Source organism: Chanodichthys erythropterus, chromosome 5 (genome assembly GCF_024489055.1).
Source record: "Chanodichthys erythropterus isolate Z2021 chromosome 5, ASM2448905v1, whole genome shotgun sequence".
Lineage (NCBI taxonomy): Eukaryota > Metazoa > Chordata > Actinopteri > Cypriniformes > Xenocyprididae > Chanodichthys > Chanodichthys erythropterus.
This window is the reverse complement of record NC_090225.1, coordinates 6,187,125-6,212,499: the sequence shown is the minus strand read 5'-3', so window position 1 is coordinate 6,212,499 and position 25,375 is coordinate 6,187,125. Positions and strand designations below refer to the sequence as shown.

Here is a 25,375-nt window from a genome sequence, read left to right as displayed (position 1 = left end):
TCGATACCTGGTACGGACCAATTGGAAGCTGAACAACCATGAGAAAACAAGCACCTGGAGAATGAAAACAGTCACTGTGATTGGCTGAGAAATGAAGAGATTAGCTCATCTGTCCATCACGTCTGGGTGGGCGGGGCTTGTAAAGAGCTTGCAGTGGTAGTGAGGGTAAGAGGTTTAAAGAGTGTGTGGAGTGTGTGCTGCAATGATGACTCATCACTGTGCTACACTGAGTTAATCCATCATGTGATCTATTTGCCTGATCTCCAGCTCTACAGGATCTTGACGTTGGGTGAGACTTCAATCCAACTACATCCTAAATCAATGAACAATTAAAGCCAATCAATTAGAAGAGCAAGAATTTAACCTCAGACAATTTCCAGAACTTCATTAATGTCATCAGCTGCAACAGAGCTCCTCTGAAAATCTACAGCGTCAGCTACACTAAATGACATATCTATATAAAAACTAGTATGTAGGCAAAAAAAAGAGCTTGTCTTAGCTTGTCTTAATTCATAAAGCAATGATTAATATAAAATAAAAATGTCAATGTCATAACATTGGATACATTTATTTTAAAGATATATAACAGTAAACTCTGTTCCACTTTTTTCACTTAAAGTCTGTTAACAATTACGTTAAAATAACAAATACATTAAGTACGCCATTAGTTACTCTGCTAGGACAGCCTTGGGAACTGACTTCATACATCTATAATCATTTTTTTTTTCTTTTTTTCCCCCTAATTACATATTTTTATATTATTAAATATTACTTTCTATAATATAATATAATTAATATAATATAATATAATAAATATAATATAATTAATATAATATAATATAATAAACATAATATAATATAATATAATATAATATAATATAATATAATATAATATAATATAATATAATATAATATAATATAATATAATATAATATAATAAACATAATATAATATAATAAACATAACATAACATAATATAATAAACATAACATAACTAGGGCTGTCAAGCAATAAAAAAATTTTAATCTAATTGCATGATGTGGCGATTAATTAATCTAATATTAACTCACAAATTAATCGCACATCAAACTTGACTGAGAAATTACCCCCAAAAGATCATTTAAAGTCATTATTGTGTAAAGCATCAAACAAACATTACAAAAAGTAGTAAATTTTTTCTTGATTCAGCATAGAATTTATTACACATACATTTTTCACCATTAAATTGAGTAAATAATGACTGAATATATATTTTTGGATGAACTATACCTTTCTTTCTTCCTTTAAATGGAAATTAGATTTTTTTTATATAACATTATAAAAAAATATATTTTTTTTATATAATAATTTCATATAAATTAAATTATACTCTAAATATGAAACTAAAACTGCCAGTAGTGGCAGTAAATGTCTTAATGATTAAGACACTGAGTCGTTCGTTCGTTCGTTCGATTCGTTCAAAATGCGGGTTCAGAAATGAAATGCTGATGTGTGTTGCTCAGAGAAGAACCGTTCTGCTTTGTCTTTAAATTTTCATTGGAGATTTCACATTAGCACTTGTGCTATTCCGGACAAAAAAAACAGCACTCATGTGATACTGCGCACGTTACTCGTGTGATATAACTATATCATATGATGTAAATAAGAAAAAAATATATTAAAAAAAAAACCACACACAGGGGCATTTTTGCCACATATCTTGAATTTTAGGGACATTATAACTACATTCTATAGGCTCCTTCATACAATGAGTTCCTGCCCTGCATCATATGTCATAAGTCAATTGTATGAAATGTCAGATGACCTACGTACGTCTAGGGCAGGGCAAGTGCATTAATAATTTAAATGTGTCATTTTTTTTACCGTAATTAATTAAACTAATTAATGAGTTGAATTGACAGCCCTAAATATAACTATATTTTTGTTAAATTTATATGAAGATCCCAGTGTCCTTTTGGCTCCCAAAGCCTTGAAGAACATCAAATGTAATGACTTTTTTTTCTTTCTTTCTTTTTTCTTTTAACACAAGGAGGTTTTATGATTTGCATGAAAGGAAGTACATCTTTTAAACCTCTTAACCTCAAGCTGTAAATGCAAAAGGTTGGCTGCCATTTATGAAGAGTGTAATTTAAGCTCTACAGTATCTCATGTCAGTGTGTTTAAACACCACAGTTTAAACAAATGTAAAGATTCAGTAAAAAGCTCTCACTCTGGACGCATGGTACGAACCTATTTTTTCATGCACTGAATGCTGACTGAAAATGCTCTCTCTGATGGGGGATATTTGACTTGACAAAGTTCTTATCTGCACTTCAAAGGTTAAACTAGTGTTGACTGCTCATGTATTTCATTTAAAATGCCCCAAAGGCTGCAGTTTTATGATCTGTATAAATTATTCAAGTAAGTCATTTCATAACAATATTAGTTTTTACTTGTGTAAGAATGTTTAGTTTACACAAAACATTGACTGAAAATCTTTCTCTCTAGCTCTCAAATCTGGGCATCGGGGCAGCTTTGATGTTGTGGATGACACACAAGAACCAGTGCCATGACTTGACATCACTGAAGTAAAACTATTGCAAATCATAGCATGCCCAACAAACCCAGATATACTGGCACACATTGAGCAACAACCACCGTATTTAGTTTTTCCTAATTTGGGGAGTTTGCCATCATTTTCAACCAGCAAACATCTGGTCACCTCTGCTGTTATGATCCCAATAATGAAAAGGGAACATAGGGGCAGAAAAACACATTGTATCTGACTGAACCCTGTAGCAGCCCATTATGAATCAAATACTCAGTTCAGCTATGGGCGATGACTTCTGGAATCTTGTTTGACACATTCAATTTGAGAGACTTAGCCATAGGCAGGCTGGCCCTTGTCTTAAGGGATCACAGCAGGTTTGAGTATGAAGAGTGTCTATGTAGGCAGGATATCCCTCTGTACTCAATGACCTCCCGCAGATGATAGCGCTCCACTGAGTCTGACACATAGCATTACATCAAGCTAGGCGCAATCCCCTCTCTCTTCCCTGTTCCACGGTAATCTCTGTCTCCCACACACGCATACTCACACAAACACCACATATCATTTCACACTCCTCCCAGGACAAAAATCACTTTAGAGCATCCTACATACAGTTTAAAATTAAATAAACCCACTTCGGTCTACACATGACATGCTATCAAGAAAAACAACAAACCAAAACATTTACAGTTATAAAGTCATTCAGTGACGTCAATTTGTAGGGAAACCTGGAATTGATCATTTGAAAACCGGGATTATGAAATCTAAGAGTAAAGTAAGGCCTGTGGTTAACATTACTTGAACAAAACTACGCTTTGACAAATTGGTGGTGACTTCATATGCATGTTTACATACAAATCATATCATACAAATTCATAAAAATAAATAAAAATAAATAAATAAATAAAAATCATACAAGTAAAATAGTTACATTTTCTTATGAAATCAGGTTGACAGACCTGTTTTCACTCAAATCAAAATCCTTTGTTCTAAAAATCCATTAGAAATTTCTGTGGAAAAATGCTTGAAAATGCTAATTCTCTTCTGGGTTTAGGACTAAGAAACACTATTGTGAAACTGCTCATCCTGCTTTGGTGTTATTTTGCCTCTTTTTACAACTGTTGAGATATTCAGGATATCAGTGGAGTGCCATCAGAAGTTGACATCACTGACATGTACTCAAAAAGAAAGAAAAAGATCAGCACCAAAATGACACTTCAAAGAACTGTGTGTTCGCACATCATTGTACTGTTGAGGAAAATCTGTCAAGAACAAAGTTATATTTCAATTGCAAAATTAAAATAAGTTACATATTTTGCCTAAAAAAAAAAAAAAAAAAAATGCATATTTTTTAGGATAGTTACGTTAACCACTGTAATAAAGCCATTAAAAAAAAAAAAAAAAAAAAAAAAAAAATTAGTAAGTGATGACGGGGCCACTGAATTATTGAAAAATAAGTCATACCTGAGGAGATAAAGCACAGTGGCCATATTACATCTAGGGTGTAAATTATTTTTTAATAATTCATCGCCTTTCGTCAATTATTCTGCTTATACCATTTATCCAGTTTTCTGAATGTGGAACTTTCTTACGCATCTCATCCCAAGCCTATGTTGCTAATTCCAAAATGTCATTTTAGAGCTAGTAATGAATGCTTTGAAATGCAGTTATGAGAGAGAAAGACTGTTTCCATATGTGTGCAAACACAGAGCAGAAGAAGGACAAAGCAGAAAACATGGAAATTGTCATTTTTATCCTTTTGTTTGTCTCTACACACACACACACACACACACACACATATACATATACATATACATATACATATACATATACATACACATATACACATACACACACATACACACACATACACATACACACATATATATGGATGGATGGACGGACCGATGGATGGATGGACCGACGGATGGATGGATGGACCGACCGACGGACGGTCATTTTTCTTGTCATAGTCACGAGTTTGCCCATCACAGGGATCAGACGCATGTCTCTACGCAACAGATCATTTGTGTGTGACGGAGGGATTCCCGCCAGTGTTTTGACTCCTTTACACATTTTATAAGCTTTTCACGAGTTCCCAGCTGGCCAAAATACCATCATATGCAGGCTACACACACACACAACGAGTGCATTTATCTCAGCACACAGCATTGTTTTGGATGTTCAGTAAGTTCTGTCTCAAAACAGGCAATACGTCATAAAATCCAACCAATCAGGTTGTGACTGTATCCCTGTGCCTTTAGGTTCGGTATCTTTTGGTTTGTGATAAAATTGCAAATCTGAACGCTAATCGGACCAGTACTAAATGTTTTTGTATTTTTTTTTTTGATCCGGACCAAATGAACCAAACTACAAGTGTGAATGCACCCTTAAAAGGATAGTTCACCCAAAAGTGAAATCTCTGTCATTAATTACTCACCCTTATGTCATTCCAAACCCGTAAGACCTTCGTTCATCTTCAAGGGTTTCTGAACACATAGGCATTAACGTCACTGCACCACATTAGTTTAGTTTTGGCACACAAAAAGTATTTTCATCACTTCATAAAATTAAGGTTGAACCACTGCAGTCATATGAACTATTTTAACAATGTCTTTAGTACATTTCTGGGCCTTGAAAGTGGTAATTAAATTTCTGTCTATGGAGAAGTCAGAGAGCTCTCAGATTTCATCAAAAATATTCTAACTTGTGTTCAGAAGTTAAAGTTAAAAGGAAACTGTACTGCAGTAATGAGAATGGGAACTACAAAACTGAAAAGTAAAACATTACAGTGACGGGAATTCGGTGTGACAGTTTTCGTAATGTTCATGAAAATAAATGCCACAATGTGTGGTGTGTAATGTGACTGGGACATGTTTTTTGGAGGTTCTATTGACTTTATGAACTTAGGTTTGTCTACAGCACAAGCCAGACAGTCTGTCAATACAATTATTCTGCGAGTCACATTAAATAATTCCCTTTGGTGTTGCAATCAAAACAAAAGGTGTTCTGCATTGAATAGCGTGCAGAAATACCAGCTTTTCGGCTCATTAGATTAAAGCGCATTAATTACAACTGTTCACTCTAAAGATTAATAGATGAGGGGGGGTGTATGTGTTGGGTTGGGGGGGGGGGGGTGGGGGGGCGCTAGCATTCTTATGGATGACATCATCCCACACATAAGGCATTACCTCATTCTTCAATCCTCTCAGCATGACTCACACCACACTGTCAATGGTATCCCTCTCCATCCCCCATCTCTCTCTTCCTCATTCCTCTCATCCTTCTCTCTTTCTTACTCTCCATCACACCTCCCCCTCGTGTTGTGACAGCGTTTCTGCAGACAATGCTGTTTACTTCTGGCCTCTCTCCTACTGTTGAGGCATGCTATAGGTGACTGCTTTCTACTGGCGCCATGGCAAGGGCCAATCAAAAGGGGGCAGACTGCTCTAATCACCGAGCAGAATGCCTTGCAAGGCACCACTTGAGCCAATCAGAATGGCTGGTTGCTAGGCACCAGGAGGTAAAAGGGGAGGGGAGAGGAAGATTCTAGCCAATGGGGAGGTTGCTCCCACAGCAGCCAGGCATTTCAGGTTACCGCCAAACCAGACGGGGATCAACACAATCACTCACACATACATCTTTATACTATTATACACACACACACACACACACACAAAGTAAAGAAAGATGAAAAAGTAAAGAGTAAAAACATATGATGACATCCTTAGACACTGCAAATTATTAACATGGATCAAACTAATGTGTAAAATTAGAAAATGCCCAACAAAGCCTGTTAGTGCAGCTAATGTTTTCTCAGAGTGTTTGTGTAAATGTGTGCATGTACACAGGCTCATAAGTGCATCGCTGCCAAACGCTCTTCCTCCAGGCTAGTCTTCAGTCTCTAGTGAGCACGAGTCTGTGGTGTGTGTGTAACTTGTTTCAGGTCCAATTTCCTTTGGGCCATGTCTCATTCTCTTCTGGGGTAAAGAGGTTCAAACAAACATCGCCTTTCACACACACACACACACACACACACACACACACACACACACACACACACACACACACACACACACACACACACACACACACACACACACACACACACACACACACACACACACACACACACACACACACACACACACACACACACACACACACACACACACTCTCTCACACACACACACACACACACACAGGAACAACAGAATAATATGTGCTCTTTGCATGTTTGAGCAGAAAACCTTCATGTTGCATCACTATGCGAAATACTACAAGAAAGTTTTTAATAGTTCTAACCAAAAGGATTTCTGCATGTTTTATGAAGGTAAATTTAAGACCAAGACATTTTTAAGACAAAGTAAAGAATAGTAAATACAGTGCATCTGGAACGTATTCACTGTGCTTCACTTTTTTCCACATTTTGTTATGTTACAGCCTTATTCCAAAAGGGATTAAATTCATTTTTTCCCCTGAAAATTCTATAAACAATACCCCATAAAGACAACATCAAAGAAGTCTGTTTGAAATCTTTGCAAATTTATAAGAAAATAATAATAATACCACATGTACATAGGATGCACCTGAGCTCAGTCATGGCAAAAGGTGTGAATCCTTGTTTCCACTGATCATCCTTGAGGTGTTTCTACAACTTGATTGGAGTCCACCTGTGGTAAAGTCAGTTGATTGGACATGATTTGGAAAGGCACACGCCTGTCTATATAAAAGGTATACAGTTAACAGTGCATGTCAGAGCACAAACCAAGACATGAAGTCCAAGAAACTCTCTGTAGACCTCAGAGACAGGATTGTACCAAGGCACAGATCTGGGGATGGGTACAGAAAAACTTCTGCAGCATTGAAGGTCCCAATGAGCACAGCGGCCTCCATCATACGTAAATGGAAGAAGTTTGGAAACACCAGGGGTCTCATTTATAAAACTATGCATAGATTTCATCCTAAAAGTGTACGTATGTGCAAAAATTAGATTCTGCATACGCAAAAAAAAAAAAAAAAAAATATATATATATAAAACCATGTGTATGCCAGAACCTGCGCACAAATCCTTTTATAAATCCCAGTCAACGAAAGATTGTGCGTACATGCATCTCCACCCTGTCTCCTCCCCGAAATCACCATATATGGAGCTTACGACGCCTAGTTTTACTATGCATAACCTCATCTGCATATCATTTCCATACATATTCCCATCCACGTGACACCATGGTTAACGCCATCATAGGTAATGGTTTTAAACAATTCAAATCAAATTCATGCAGTTTTGCTGATAAGGTGAACATCTCTTTTTAGGAAGTTTATAGGCTATTTTAAGTGGAAACAGGTAGGCCTACTTATTTATTGCAGTATAATCGTCTGTCTCAATGCGTCACTGGCAAAGTATTTTAAAAAGAAAACATGTAAATCTTACAGTTTTCCTCATATTATATCCTTCAAATGGTAATTGTTTGAAGATCCTTCACACAACATCGACAGCTCCTGCAGCTGCGGTTGTACAGTAAGATATTATCATTGGAACTATTCAAACTGGACAACAGACGTTCTACCACCAAATCCGGCAGTGTCTTCCATAATATCGAAGTCAAGTGTGCATCACTGAGCATCGTTCTCGCTAAAATATTGTGTCATAACATCTGCAGTTTAGTTTAAAGTGGAATTATTGTGCTCCTAGCGCTCCTCGCTGTCATTAAAACAGTGTGACACTGGAAAAGTGATCGAAAGTAGCACATCTATCTCAATTCATATCAAGTTTGTTTAACTTCTGCGTAATGTAATTTCAGTGCTTATCGGCAATAGTGAAAGTGTAATATTATTGTAAATGTTTATCAAATGAAAACGTGTTTCCACGCAAGTTTAAATAATTATTTTATTTATTAAACTGTTATTGTGAACATGAACTATATTTATGATTATGACTCATAATGAGGATTTGAAGTGGTTTTCCATCATCTGCCGTCAGTCCCTCAGCTCACCATCACCAGAATGTGTGTACGCACGGCTCAAAGTTTGCTTAAAAAGGTGCAAACATTCTCCCGTCAAGCTTGTTTTTTTATAGATCACAACCTTTGCGTGGGAACTGGCAACCCCAGGTCCCTCATTTATCAACAATGCATATAAAAGTTTCTATATTTTGTCCCATTAATGAAATTTAGAGTACAAGAAAATCCGTATTTATCAAACTTGTGCACACAGTTCTTACGCACATGAGTAAGCAATCATGGTTGATAAATCCCACATATGCTTAAGTACCATGCTTGTTCACGTTCACCAACATTAGTCTTCGGAAACGCCTCCAATTAACCATATATGGTGACAACACTTCCTTTAAAAATCATGTGATTGTGTTTTTTCCTCACCGCAATAATGGCAAAGAAAGCCCTTGCCAAGCAGATCGGCACAATCTTGGAAAACGCGCTCTCTGCGGAACGCATTGTTTGCCAAGTCTTCCAATAATGCAAGATAAGGCATTGCACTGAGACAAACATTTTTCACAGCTGTCTTTTATAGGGTTTGACACAAATTACGCATTGTGTTTAAAACTAGACAAATGATAAATTGAGTGTTTTATAATTAAAGGAAACACAGGACATATGTGAATTGCTTAATGCATACTGTGACACTCTTAAATGCTTTTTATATGTAGTGACGCTATTCTACCACTAGATTCTCTGCGTAAACATGCTCAGAGGTGTGCTTATATTTACATACATTTCTACATAAGTACAAGTTGGTGAATCCCACACTTTGCGTGAAACTGTTCTTATGCACAAATCTGTCCATATGCACCATTGATAAATGAGGGCCCTGAACTAGAGCGGGCCGCCCGGACAAACTGAGCGATCGGGGAAGAAGGGCCTTAGTCAGGGAGGTGAACAAGAATCTGATGGTCACTCTGATAGAACTCCAGCATTTCTCTGTGGAGAGAGGAGAACCTTCCAGAAGAACAACCATCTCTGCAGCACTCCACCAACCAGGCCTGTATGGTAGAGTGGCCAGATGGAAGCCACTCTTCAGTAAAAGGCACATGACAGCCCACCTGGAGTTTGCCAAAAGGCACCTGAAGGACTCTAAGACCATGAGATCAACAAAGATTGAACTCTTTGGCCTGAATATCAAGCCTCACCTGATGGAGCTTGAGAGGTCCTGCAAAGAAGAATGGGAGAAACTGCCCAAAAATAGGTGTCCAAAGCTTGTAGCATCATACTCAGAAAGACTTGAGGCTGTAATTGGTGCTAAAGGTAATTCAACAAAGTACTGAGCAAAAGCTGTGAATACAGCATTTTTTGTTTTTAATAAATTTGCAAAGATTTCAAAAAAAATTCTTTCATGTTGTCATTATGGGGTATTGTTTGTAGAATTTTGAAGAAGAAGAAAAAAAAATGTAATCCCTTTTGGAATAAGGCTAACAAAATGTAGAAAAGTAAAGCGCTGTGAATACTTTACGGATACACTGTAGGTCAACTTGTAAAAATGAAAGTTGCCTAAAGAATTAAATAACTTGTATTTTTACAATGCTTCGATGAATCAAAATTCTTTTGAATTTTGCCAGCACCATCCCTAGCAGCCATCCTATTTTGGCGAAGATCAGACCAATGGCCTAGGAGGTTGAAAAAGTAGTTTAAGAACATTCAAAATGGCGGGAAAAAAAAAGTGTATAGGTGGAAATGAAATCGGATATATCAATTTTGTAGGGCTTGACACAAGAATCCTTGAAGAAGAAGAAAAGTACAGGGTTCCCACAACCATTGGTGCTTGGACCCCTAAATATATGGTGTATAAGTGAATTAAGACTTTTTAAGACCTTTTAAGACCCATAGAAACACTGAACCAAATGTAAAAAATAGGTTAAACCACCACGTAAATAGTTGTTGGTTGTGGCTTTTAACTCTTTCCCCAACAGCGTTGTAGGAGCCAAATTAGGACTATGGCCCTTTAATTACAGCCAGCGGAAGTGAATATTAGTGACACCTGTTGATTGCGTCATTGGCTATGCTGGTGGTAGATAGAAGCACGTTATGCAGGAGCATGGTAATCAAAGACGCCAAGCCGATAGTTTTTCAACGGTGAAAAGTTACTAAAGCAATGCACTTTATTTGATTTGTTTGGAATACCATGGTATGTCCTTGTATTTGTTTTGAAATCGCATTGGATTCAATCACACGTCAATTATACAATGAATCAACAACAGAACTGCACAATTACACATTCCGTAACTTCAAGCAAATTTCAAGTATCGACAGCAATGTAAGTACACTTTCCTCTTGTTATAACTCGTATGCTTTGAGTATAGAAATGGCGAATAGTAGAAATTAGATAATAACCAATGCCATTATAAGCATAAAAAAAAAAAAAAAAAAAAAAAAAAAAAAATTTTGCCAGCCACCGCAAGCATTTTTGCTCATTTTCACTCAGTTTCACGCCGAACAGTTCTAGGAACTCAGTTTTATGAACTAGCCATCAGCATGGTTCCCCGAGAACAACCGGTGGATGGAGGATGCTGTGATAGGAGCTGTGTTTGTTGTGTGTCGTGGGTTTTGTGATAACGGAGATGGAATGTAAAAGGATTATTTATGTGACTGAAAGGGCAAAAAGTGGGGCTAAGTAACAAACTCCCCTATGGCAACTTGCAATGTTACATATCGAGGCGGAGAAAAGAACACAATGACACTGCAGACAACAGGTAAATGCCGTCATCACTGTTTTCCTTGTTCGTGGAGTAAATATATTTACACTGAGATCGCACGATTTATCGCATGATACGAAAAATAACATTGAAATCACGCTTAAACGCGAATCGCAAAGGCAGCTTGTCAGTGAAGTATGGCTCCAAATGCTAATCCATCTGGAAGCACTGCGAGTTTGAGTCGCTTATAATGTACATTTGAAAAAGCAACAGGTGTCAAACATCTTTTCAGACATGAGAAGCATTTATTAACATCTTGTCCAACAAAAGACAACATTTAAGAACATGTTTTTACTTCAAACTCACTTCATAACGACAGTTGAGCGTTCTTCTGTGAGATGATGTGGCTTCTTACACAGAGTAAGGCAGTCATGTGTTTATTAGTCATGTTTAATCAAATCAAAGCGTTTCAATCTTCTGTTTATTCAGAAACAGCTATAGTATGATGCCCATAGGGATTTCCTGGAATGACGTGTGTTATCTACTTCTGCGGCAGGACATATTTGGAGTTTCTGTGCAAGAGCACCCTCTGGCTTTCAGATGGAGAAGCATTTACAATTGATCACAGAGCCGTAAAGCTCTGACAAGCTGCGCATAAAATAATCACAAGCCATTGCCAAATCACATGCAAAACAAATTTGCGATAAATCACGATATATTGTGTAGCACTAGTTTACAAGGCTTATTAAAAAATGCCAGGTACTAGTGTTTGACATGCGTTTGGCCAATCAGTGTACAATTACTTCACAATAGTGCTGGTTTAGACCCTACTTTGAAAAAGGAGCTAATTTAGTTCCACCCAAAAGCGAGTTCCTAGAACTAAAATCATTCCCATTTCCTGCGTGCGAACAAGCCAAAAAGTGGGTACTTCTGCCAATAGTTCTAGGAACTATGAAAAGGTTCCTCTGGTGCTAAAGCCCCTAACCATAACTTTCATGGCCCCCAGAATATTTTGTTGTATTTTGAATATTCTGCAACATTTTATTCTAGCTTCATGCATACTTTTTTAAAATCAACACTACAATGTGAGCAAGTTTCATTAAAATAAAGCAACATTTTGAACAAAAAGCTGAGAATTTATTTATTTATTTATTTTCCATAGACTACAATGTGCATAAGAAAATGCTTTTATCGCTCATTTCTGCTCCTTTTTGCCTGTGATTTGATCTACAGATTCTCCACTCTGAAGTTGCGTAATAGCACCACCTACCTTATAAGAAAAGCCAGAAAATTTAGTCAATGGCGGGGAAGCACTGCGTCATAGATGACGGAAAATTCCGTCAGTGGCGGGGAAAGAGTTAAAGGCTGTGAGAATCTGTGTGCAATACCTCTGGCTTGCTGAGGCTAGAGGACACTAGACAGCCTGAGCCCACATCCAGGTCCCACTGCTTGCGTCCCTGGTTCAAAGGATCCAGAGCTGCGATTCTTCCATCCAGTGTGCTAATGATCACCAGAGCCCTGTCAAACACACAATACACACAGGTTCACAATGTACAGTGAAGAGGGTTTCCTATCACTCTATACTGCTCACAAGACCTTTTCCTACTGCCTTCATCTTCAAGTTTCCACTTGAGGTAGAGATTATAGGATGTATAGGAAGTATGTGCCGCTATTAAATTGTGACTAATGCAATGTAATGTTCAATAACCAATAAATGGACAATATTAAAATTCTCTACTATTTTATATTTATAAATAAAACATTAAAAAATACAATCTTTTTAAATCCTTCAAAATGTTCCTATGAAGGTACAGAATGAAAAATGGATATTAATTTTGAAATTTGCTACAAATTACATTTAACAGTGTTATTAAATTATTAGTGTTTTTAAAGATTAACTTTAAGTGAGTGTCAGTTAATATAATGTAAAAATAGGGAAAATGAGTATTCACAATTAAATATCCAATATCAACAGAAAAAAAAAAAAAAAGCAATATTTTTAAAAAAAACCAAACATGCTGGAATCAAATGTTATTTTATAAAATATTGAAAAAAAAATCTAAAAATCACTGAAAATAGAAAATGTTTATTAACCATTTAAAAAGCTTTAATTCATAGTTTTGGAATTAATATAAGGATTAATAATCCCATCTAATGTCTACAATTGACCAACAACTGGCCAGTTAAAGTGCCTTCATGTCAAAATATCACCAACTTTTTTTTTTTGTAGCACTATGTGATAAAAGCTAACAAGAACTGAAGCCAACACAGGACACTTCATGGCTAAAGTGCCAGGGAACTTTTTAATGGACAGGAGCAAGGGTAGAAAGAGCAGGACTAAGAATGACAGTCTCTTTGATCAAGTCTAAGAAAGTTAAAACATCCCTCCAGACATCAACACTGATGAGGTCAGAATTTAAGGGCACTTCAGTTCTGCTCATCCTGGTGCTCTGGGCCAACACCGTTTGTTCTCATTCTCCAATAGGATTGAAGAGCAGAAAATGCTATAGCACAGCACTCCTGATTGGCTGGAGGGCCCCTCCAAAAATATGAGGGCTGATTGGTTGTTGCTAAGCAGTGGGCATTGTGAGAATGAATGAGGACACTACACTGGTCCCACCCAGCCAAAAGAGTGATTGAGAGAAAGAAAAAAAATGAAAGAGAAAGACAGAGAGAGAGACTGGTGATAATAAAGGAAGAATAAGAAATCCCATTTTCTGGATGAGATCAAAGAGTAAGTGAATTCCACAGGCTGTTTAACCTTAGGAAAGATAAAAAGGAGAACAAGTGACTAAAACAGAGGGAAAAGCATTTGAGAAAAACTGTAAAACTAAATTGACAGTTCAACAGTTCACTTCACACTAATTCAGTTTTGTAGACTATATTGTAACACAAACTGCAAAAAAAGTGCTGTGAGATATAAAGTCAATGCACACAAAACCAAACTGTGATAGAGACTAAAACTAAACTTACGCTCTCCAGTGAACAGTGAGATTCTCTCATTGTTTTCTGTTTTGGCCGCCTTTGCATTTCTTTTACTTAACCTTTCATTTTAATGTCAGTTCACTTTAACTTTCTATTTATGTCTTATTTTATTGTACTACACTCGCACATCTTCATTTTCCTTATTACCTGTTTCTGTTTCATTTTCTATATTACCTGTTTCTGTTTACCTGTTTCAATCACGTTACTTTTTCCACTCATCTGACTGTCAGCAGGGCACAGCAATGGTGTTGAATACAAAACACTTATATAATGTTAATGTTATACTAAACGTTAGTATATAAAAACTACTATTTTCAAGAGGAAAAAAGAGAAAATATCATACTGGTAAAAAGGAAAAAAAAAAAAGAGCCTGAATGCTCATAAATGACGCTCACCCTTTTAACTCTCTCAACATTATTCCGGTCATGCTGTTTAACACTCTTTGCTCTTACACACATAAACGGATACTTAAGTGTGCTTCCACACACCTGTGATCCCTCCCTCTCACTCTCACTTACTCTCTTGTCTCTCTCTCTCTCTCTCTCTCTCTCACACACAGAGGAAGTCAAGAGAATCTCAACTCAGACCTGATGTAAACAGACTGCATGGAAGAAGAAAAAAGAAAAAAAAAAAAACTAGGGTATCTGAGGGGTTTTGTCCAATCATAGGAGGCTTTCCTCCTCCTTCAGCCAATCAGGGATTAGATGTGTTGCTGCACTTTCAATCAGAAACCACTCCTTCAAAAAACACCAGCCAATAGACATAAAAAGCCCACTGTAACCATGCCACAACAAGCAGCTCTTATCAGCCAAGTGTGAGTTAGCAAGTACCACTGCAAAACACACACAGGCACAATGGGGAGCACGTGGCCAAGTTGTGAAAACAGAGGCACACCCCTGCGGAGAAGCCACGGAATTCATGACAGGTTAACAAAAGTAAAGGACTTTGTGCAGACGCAATTGCTTGACAAAACAACATACGGAAACCTGATACAGCAATAAATCATAAAACAATGTGATTCAGGCAACAGTTTACTCAGAAATTAATAATCTGTCATTCTTTACTCGGCTTTGTGCCATTCAAACCCCCATGACTTTCTTCTGTGGAACACAAAAGAAGACATTTAAAAAAAAAATTTCAAGCTGCTGTTTTTCATACAAAAAGAGTAAATGGGGACTGATGTTTGTCAAGCTCTAAAAATAAACATAAACATCATTCATGATGTATGTAATTTCTTTCCATGTTGCAGTCACATATTCCATTGTACAACAAAATTCAGAATGATTTTACTGAATTTTTGAATTTGCTACTTTGACCAATATAAAATCTGCTCAGTTTGGAAGAGACTTCTCAGTCAGCGGTGCTTCATGCATTGCTACGATATTGACAATGACTTTTCCTGAGCATGAAGACAACCAGCTGATATAGTTTGTTTTGTTTATAATTTAACACTGTGCCAGCTGCCCACGGCTATACTCACGGACAGAGAAAATTGAAAATAAATAAAAAAAACATTTATAAAAAGGTTTATGTTTGATTAATAAAAAAAATAAAATAAAAAAAAATCGAATTATGTCTCACTTCATTAAAAACCTTTTCATAAAAATTAACTGAAAATTGATCTAGGAGTTAAAACCATCACAGTCCAGCTGATATTGCATATTACACATGCATCTGATCTGTATACGTGTAGGTACTGTTGAATAAAAGTCTCTGAACAGGCAAAGCCTAAAGAATCCACTGAGTTTCCAAAGTGAAAGAGATTTTCTGCTTAAGTGAGCACACAATAAAATATAGCACTGCAGTGGCATGCAGAGCTCAGTATGGAGTGTTACACAAAACGTTCGGCAATGCATTTCAAGGTACCATCTTCCCCAAGCAACATCCGCAGTACACAAACATGTCCATAACCGTATATCTCAACTACAGAAGAGAGAAACAGACTCACTAGAAAATTCAGCCTTTAAGATGCACACCACAAGAAAAAAAAAGAAAAAAGAAAAAGTGAAGCATGTGCATTACTTGTTGAATATGTATAGTGCTGGGCGGTATGACCAAAAATCGGTATCACAGTATTTTTAAGATTCTGGTGGTATTGCGGCATATCACAGTATTTTTTTTTATTTATTTTTTTTATTGTTATTACTGGACCTTTATATAGGTTTATAGGCTAGTGCCTTATTTTATAGTTAGGAACATTGTAAGGTCAAATAAAATGTACTTAAATCAATTTATAAAACTAGCAATTTACTTCATCTTAAAATGTAATCAAATGAAAATGTAATAATTCTTTATATTTTTAAGTTTACAATTTAAAACAAGTATGAAAATGTGTGATATTCCTTAAAAATAATGCTTTATTAAATTTTATTGTTATTTTTATGACTACTACTTTAAGTACATTGTACTGTGCAATAGTACAATATTTTTTTTTTTCAAATTATACCAAACTTTTATTTTGGCAGACTGTAATAAAGACCATTATCATTTACTACTACTACTACTACTTATATATTAATAATATATTAATATTATCACTACTACTACTACACTACTAATATACTACTACTACACTACTAATATACTACACTACTAATATACTACTACTACACTACTAATATACTACCACTACTACACTACTAATATACTACTTATATATTAATAATATATTAATATTATCACTACTACTACTACTACACTACTAATATACTACTACTACACTACTACTACTACTAATATACTACACTACTACTACTACACTACTAATATACTACTACTACTACTACTACTACTACTACTACTACTACTACTACTACTACTACTACTAATATACTACTACTACACTACTAATATACTACACTACTAATATACTACTACTACTACTACACTACTAATATACTACACTACTACTACACTACTAATATACTACTACTACACCTACTACTACTAATATACTACTACTACTACTACTACTACACTACTAATATACTACTACTACTACTAATATACTACTACTACTACACTACTAATATACTAGTAATATATTAATAATATATTAATATTATCACTACTACTACTACACTACTAATATACTACTACTACTACACTACTAATATACTACACTACTAATATACTACACTACTACTACACTACTAATATACTACTACTACTACTACTAATATACTACACTACTAATATACTACTACTACACTACTAATATACTACTTATATATTAATAATATATTAATATTATCACTACTACTACTACACTACTAATATACTACTACACTACACTACTAATATACTACTACTACTAATATACTACTACTACTACACTACTAATATACTAGTAATATATTAATAATATATTAATATTATCACTACTACTACTACACTACTAATATACTACTACTACTACACTACTAATATACTACACTACTAATATACTACTACTACACTACTAATATACTACTTATATATTAATAATATATTAATATTATCACTACTACTCCTACACTACTAATATACTACTACACTACACTACTAATCTACTACTACTACTAATATACTACTACTACTACACTACTAATACACTCCGAATCTACTAGTAATATATTAATAATATATTAATATTATCACTACTACTACTACTACACTACTAATATACTACTACTACTACACTACTAATATACTACACTACTAATATACTACACTACTACTACACTACTAATATACTACTACTACTACTACTAATATACTACACTACTAATATACTACTACTACACTACTAATATACTACTTATATATTAATAATATATTAATATTATCACTACTACTACTACACTACTAATATACTACTACACTACACTAATATACTACACTACTAATATACTACTACTACACTACTAATATACTACCACTACTACACTACTAATATACTACTTATATATTAATAATATATTAATATTATCACTACTACTACTACACTACTAATATACTACACTACTACTACTACTACTACTACTACTACTACTACTACTATACTACTACTACACTACTAATATACTACTACTACTACTACTAATATACTACTACTACTAATACTAATATACTACTACTACTACTACTAATATACTACTACTACTACTACTAATATACTACTACTACTACTACTAATATACTACTACTACTACTACTACTACTACTACTACTAATAATAATATACTACTACTACACTACTAATATACTACACTACTAATATACTACACTACTAATATACTACTACTACTACTACTACTACACTACTAATATACTACACTACTACTACACTACTAATATACTACTACTACACCTACTACTACTAATATACTACTACTACTACTACTACTACACTACTAATATACTACTTATATATTAATAATATATTAATATTATCACTACTACTACTACTACACTACTAATATACTACTACTACTACACTACTACTACACTACTAATATACTACTACTACTACTAATATACTACTACTACTACACTACTAATATACTAGTAATATATTAATAATATATTAATATTATCACTACTACTACTACACTACTAATATACTACTACTACTACACTACTAATATACTACACTACTAATATACTACACTACTACTACACTACTAATATACTACTACTACTACTACTAATATACTACACTACTAATATACTACTACTACACTACTAATATACTACTTATATATTAATAATATATTAATATTATCACTACTACTACTACACTACTAATATACTACTACACTACACTACTAATATACTACTACTACTAATATACTACTACTACTACACTACTAATATACTAGTAATATATTAATAATATATTAATATTATCACTACTACTACTACACTACTAATATACTACTACTACTACACTACTAACATACTACACTACTACTACACTACTAATATACTACTACTACTACTACTACTACTACTACTACTACTACTACTACTACTACACTACTACTACACTACTAATATACTACTACTACTAATATACTACTACTACACTACTAATATACTACTAATATATTAATAATATATTAATATTATCACCACTACTACTACACTACTAATATACTACTACTACACTACTAATATACTACTACTACTACACTACTAATATACTACTACTACTACACTACTAATATACTACTACTACTACTACTACTACACTACTACTACACTACTAATATACTACTAATATACTACTACTACTACTACTACTACTACTACTACTACTACTACTACTACTACACTACTACAACTACTAAATCATAATATATTTCAGTTATAATTTAAGTTAAACCAAACTTTTATTTTGATGGGTTGCTGTGAAGACCTTTGAGATTAGACATGGCGATAGTTTTATCAAATGAAATGGTGAAATGCTGGTGAGAGTGTGGGTTATATATTGTTGTGTTATAAAGTTAGAACCATTAGTAAGATAAGGGTATGCAGTTAATAGAGGTACCCTCTTAAAGGGAGAGTTCACCCAAAATCAAATGATGGGAGTGATTGGAGGATGAGATTTTGAAGCTCAAAAAAAGCACATCCATCCATCATAAAACATATTCCATACGGCTCCAGGGGGTTAATAAAGGCCTTCTGAAGTGAATTGATGTTTTTGTGTAAGACAAACATTAAAATTACAAAGTTAAATAATGAGAAGCCATGTGCAGTACGTTTTATGATGGATGGATGCACTTTTTTGGGCTTCAAAATGTCATCCTCCAATCACTCCCAATATAAAGCTTGGAAGAGCCAGGATATTTTTAATATAACTCTGACTGTGTTTAGCTGAAAGAAGAAAGTCATGTACACCTAGAATGGCTTGAGGGTGACTAAATTATGGGGTAATTTTCATTTTTGGGTGAACTATCCCTTTAATACACGTAGCGCTCTTTGTGGCCATTGAATATGTAGCAATTGCTTCAGCTATGCACCAGTATAGTGGTATTTGAAAAATACATAATCGTACATGAAATTGAAACCCAGCACTAATGTGGTGGATCACAAAACTGTGACTAACTGCATGACAATGAGTGTGATTAGAAGAGAAAGATTACCAGAAAGACTAAAAAAGAACAATTACCAGCACTTAAAGGGTTAGTTCACCCAAAAAAGAAAATTCTGTCATTAATTACTCACCCTCATGTCGTTCCACACCCGTAAAACCTTCGTTCATCTTCAGAACACAAATTAAGATATTTTAGTTGAAATCCGATAGCTCCGTGAGGCCTCCATAGGGAGCAATGACACTTCCTCTCTCAAGATCCATAAAGGTACCAAAAACATATTTAAATCAGTTCATGTGAGTACAGTGGTTCAAGATTAATATTATAAAGCGACGAGAATATTTTTGGAGCGCCAAAAAAATGAATTAACGGCTTATTTAGTGATGGCCAATTTCAAAACTGCCTCAGGAAGCATCGGAGCACAGATGAATCTGTGTGGCGAATCTTCTGTTCGGAGCGCCAAAGTCACGTGATTTCAGTTTGACACGCGATCCGAATCATGATTCGACACACTGATTCATTTATGCTCCGATGCTTCATGAAGCAGTGTTTTGAAATCGGGCACCACTAAATAAGTCTAATAATAATTAGTTTAGTAAAAAAAAAAAATTGACGCTCCAAAAATATTCTCGTCGCTTTATAATGGAGGCCTCACTGAGCTATCGGATTTCAACTAAAATATCTTAATTTGTGTTCTGAAGATTAACGAAGGTCTTATGGGTATGGAACGACATGAGGGTAAGTAATAAATGACAAAATTTTCATTTTTGGTTCATAGATTTACTCAACGTCTTTCAAAACATGCATATATTTTTTTCTTCTGCAGAAGATAGATATTTAGATATTAAAAATGTTGGGAACTAAACCATATTGCATGTGAAAAATTGCTCAAAATATCTTTTAAGTTCCAAATTAAAAAAAAGGTTTGGAATGGAACAGAGGGTGAGCAAACGATGACAGAATTAATTTTGGGGTGGACTATCCCTATAGGTGATTCAACCCATTAAAGAAAGTTGCATTCATTCTAACATCATGTTGATGGCAGTCTCCATCATACAGAGTTTTTCTCCATGTATTGATTAAAGCATTTACTGTGTGTGTGTGAGTGTGTGTGTGTGAGAATGTTTAATCTGTCCTCTCACTCCATGTCACGTTCTGACACGCCCAAGCTGCTATCACCATGCAGAACTATAAGCGCTTCTGCCATCTCAATCGACCTTGCTAAATTCAGTCCACCTTGCACTGCAATTTCAGCATTCCTAACTCCATTCAAAAGTTAATGATAAAATTAAACTTAACACAGTGAGGCACACCTGTATGATTTTCAAAGCACTGCAACATTCATGTGCGGAAAACACCACCAGACTTGCACAACAAATCACAAGAAAATAAAAACCACATATACTAATTCCACACAAACTAATTCCAAATGTCACAGGTCACAGTCATTTCACTCTTTAACTCTCATCATCTTCCTCCTGTTTCTATCTCTCCAACATGCGCGGTGCAGAGAAAATCAAAACTCTGTCACATGGTGCTGCTCTCTTCCTATTGGACGAGTCTTGGCCTTGATCTAGGTGGCTGATTTGTTGTTGCTAAGCAGTGAGGTACCAAACTACAGGAAAGCCGGTGTCCTGTCTACTGGGTCCTAGCGCCTTTGGTTTTGTGTCTCGATGTCCCCCCTTTACTTTCTCCCTCCTCGTCTCCCCAATCTCTCCCTCTGCCACACCTCTCCCATCTTCCCACCCATTGCTGCAGTGCAGTAAGGTGTGTCCTCTGCAATGAATGAAGAAATGGCTTTAAAGAATCAAACCATAAAAGGAGCAAAAAAAAAAAAAAAAAAAATCAATCAAGTCCAGAGTGAGCGTTGCCACATGGGTAAGAGTAACACCACCAAATTCGACATCCTTAAAAACACACTGTGCATAAAACCAGCCTTGTTTTTATGGCTTGAACAGATTGTAAGATATATTAAAAGTGCATGACAGTTGAAGTGGAAAAGTTTGCATTAAACATGCCAAGTTTGGTTCTGATTACAAGACGACTAAGTCTTATCTCAGTGACAAACTTCATTTGAAACCATGAGATCTTATAAAACGAATCTGACAGCTTCTCCATAGTTATCTAACCATCAAGTCAGAAAAAAAAAAGCCCACAACAAAAGCACACGAACTCTACCCTTTCCTTCCCTCCTGCTCTCTCTCTCTCTCCCAACTCAAATTCTGAGCACTTTTTCCTTCCACTAGTCTAATTGGCCAACAAGTTTGCCAGCTCAGCTCTTCTGATTGGCTGTTGCTAAGCAGTAGGCAGTTGGAGCTAGACGTCTGGCAGAGTTTGCACCAGGCAGTGGAGAAGCAGCATCACCGTGAGTGTGTATTTGTGTGAGTGTGAGTGTGTGTGTGTGTGTATCAGTGAGGGCACCTCGAGCGAAGTGTTCCTTCCAAAAGGTCCCTCAGGAATCACCAGCAGTCCAAAAATACACACACTGAGGCAAAGCTGAGCTACATTAGTCTATAGGCCATACCTGGATCATGTTTGCCACTGGAACTACCAAAACCGCACAAGGAGAACTAACAAGTATCACAAACTAATTCAGTATTCTATACATCTAAACAGCAGTTGTGCATTTGCTCTAGTAGCAGCCTGGAAACTGAGTCCAGTTGGTAGGTTTGTTTGGAAGATATTCTCAATGTCTTGTATTTTATTTATTTATTTATTTATTTTGTTTGTATTTTCCTGCCATCAATTGACTTTATGAACCGATCAAGCTGTTGAAGGCGTCTTTATCACAAGTGATCCCCACAATCTCTGCTTTTGTTGTGAGTAGATCTCTCCAGGGTTAGACTCCCATTTGCCAGTCGACCATGCTGTGCAACACATAAAACTGTCCCAGGAGAACACCATCCCCCAGTAAAGCTGTTCCATGTCATGGGGAAGGCCTGAGGGTGTTGATTATCGCTGTGCTACCGAGAAGTGTGCACAAAGGTCTTGTTCTTGCGTTCATGCATTATCAATAAAAGCCAGACATTTGCTTGTTTATTTATATGCGATTGACGGTTTTTGATCACTGCACATAAATGCATGAGATCGTTTGATATTGGGGGAAATGCGCAGAGGTGTGAGCGAGTGCTTTATCTTGGCAGCAGGTGTGAAGGCAGCTGCTACTCTCACCCCTGTAGAGATACCCAACCAATGCAGTGTTAAACACACTACACACAATTCCCTCGAGTGTGCATGACACATATAACTATGCCACCAGAAACAAAGACCAGCCCCTCCTTGCAGTGATGTATGGCTACTGTCAAGACCAAGTCCCGGCAACTTCGCATTAAAACACCAGCACTGAAGTGGTGTTTAAAGCTGGATTTCCAGCAGGCTATTCATACAGATGAAGCATTGTTGCACTGATCATTTGCAACACATCTTGTAGTGCATGGAAAGTTGACATCTTTTTTTCCTGTTACTTGGGTAAATGTCTTTGTGGTTGGTATAGAGTTTGCAAAATGCATGTGTGTTACTTTTAGTTATTTCTTCCATAAACTGCACATCATATGGAACTTAATTAGGCTGATGTAATGATGTGACTGTACTTCATTAACATAAGCAGCAACCCATTCAATAAACCAAAAGTAGAACTGAGGTGGATGGTCTGAGTGCCAGTAAGGTGTGCAATTAGCTGTGGTAGACAGTTATGTTGCTATCAGCAGTACCAGAGCAAGAGCACATCTCATTCATTCATAATGTTGCACAGAAATAGCAGATTTGCTTTTTAGGTGTTGTTTCTGATGAAACTTCTGTCATCATTTACTCATCCTCGTGTGGTTTCAAACCTGTATGACTTTCTTCTGTGGAACATGAAAGAAGGTAAAAGTGAAATTTGTGAGTGGACTTTTTTTTTCTCAATAGTCAATGGTCACCAAAACTGCAACAACATTCTTTAAAATATCTTCTTTTGTGTTTTACATACACGTTTGGAACCATATTAGGTGTAGTAAAGGATATGAAAATTTGCACCAATACCAATTACCAATAAATCTTTATATTTGAAAGCCGATAACCGATATGGAGCAAATAAATTTAAATTCAAATTGCTATAATTTTTGAGAGGTTGATTACAAAAACAAATGTTTAAAAATTAAAATCCATGTCCCAAACACTTCAATATAAATCAAACATATACAGTACAGTAGCTTGATACGGAGCCCGCACATGATATGCAGGGGGAAAAAAAAGAAGAAAAAAAAAGGCTAAATCATGCGCACAATTTATAAATCGAGGGAACGAATTAGTAAATTGTGCGCACAATTTACTTTTTTCCCTGCATGTCATGTGTGGGGCTCTGTAGTTTGAACCACCGTTTTATTTTAAAATTAATTTTACATTCCTATGGCCAAATAAAAAATAAATAAATTAATTAAAAAAAAAAAAAAAAAAAAAAAAATATTATATATATATATATATATATATACAGCGTCACAAATAAATAATGCTAACAAGTCACTGTACATCATTACTTCAGTATAAAGAACCAAATTTATGTAAAATGGATAATATATTGGAATGATAGTTTGTTTGCTTATTACGTTTTTATGCCATGTTAGCATCATGGCTATTTACATGGCAAACACAAAGGTCAAAATCATCCATAAAATTTGTGTTATTATATAAAACATTTCAACTTAACATAAGATATAAAATCTAATATGCAAGCATGTTTCTGAAAAAAAGTGTTTTCTAACAGCATCATAAAAATTACAATTCAACAGAATATGCTTAATAGTCAAGGGAACTTGGCATGAGAGACATAAAGGAGGAAATTTTCCTATTAATAAAAACCCATGGGTAATTCTTGAGTGACCCAGTCTACACCTAGTGAAGATGACTTGATCTTGATTTGAAGTTATGGAAGGTACTTTTTATACAGCTTATTAAAGCGCATTGTTAGTAGGTTAATTAATTCAACCAAACTCATCATATATGAAAATAATTAGATATTTATACAACATAAACATTAGAGTGCGTTGCATTGCAAATCGATAAATGATTCTGGATTGATTCTGAGATTTTCCGAATGCATCGCGATTCTCTCTCGAGTGGATTCTGAGCTTAGTTTTTAACAGCAGTGCGTGCTTTAGA

General features: G+C 35.4%; 1 protein-coding gene across 1 annotated transcript in view; it reads right to left on the bottom strand.

Annotated features, from left to right (window-relative positions):
- eif2ak3 (eukaryotic translation initiation factor 2-alpha kinase 3) overlaps positions 1 to 25,375 on the bottom strand; it is a 40,171-nt gene that overhangs the window by 11,083 nt on the left and 3,713 nt on the right. Inside the window, exon 2 of the mRNA XM_067385096.1 lies at positions 12,566 to 12,695. Within this exon, the coding sequence (XP_067241197.1) occupies positions 12,566 to 12,695 (130 nt within the window). The remainder of the gene's footprint in view (positions 1 to 12,565; positions 12,696 to 25,375) is intronic.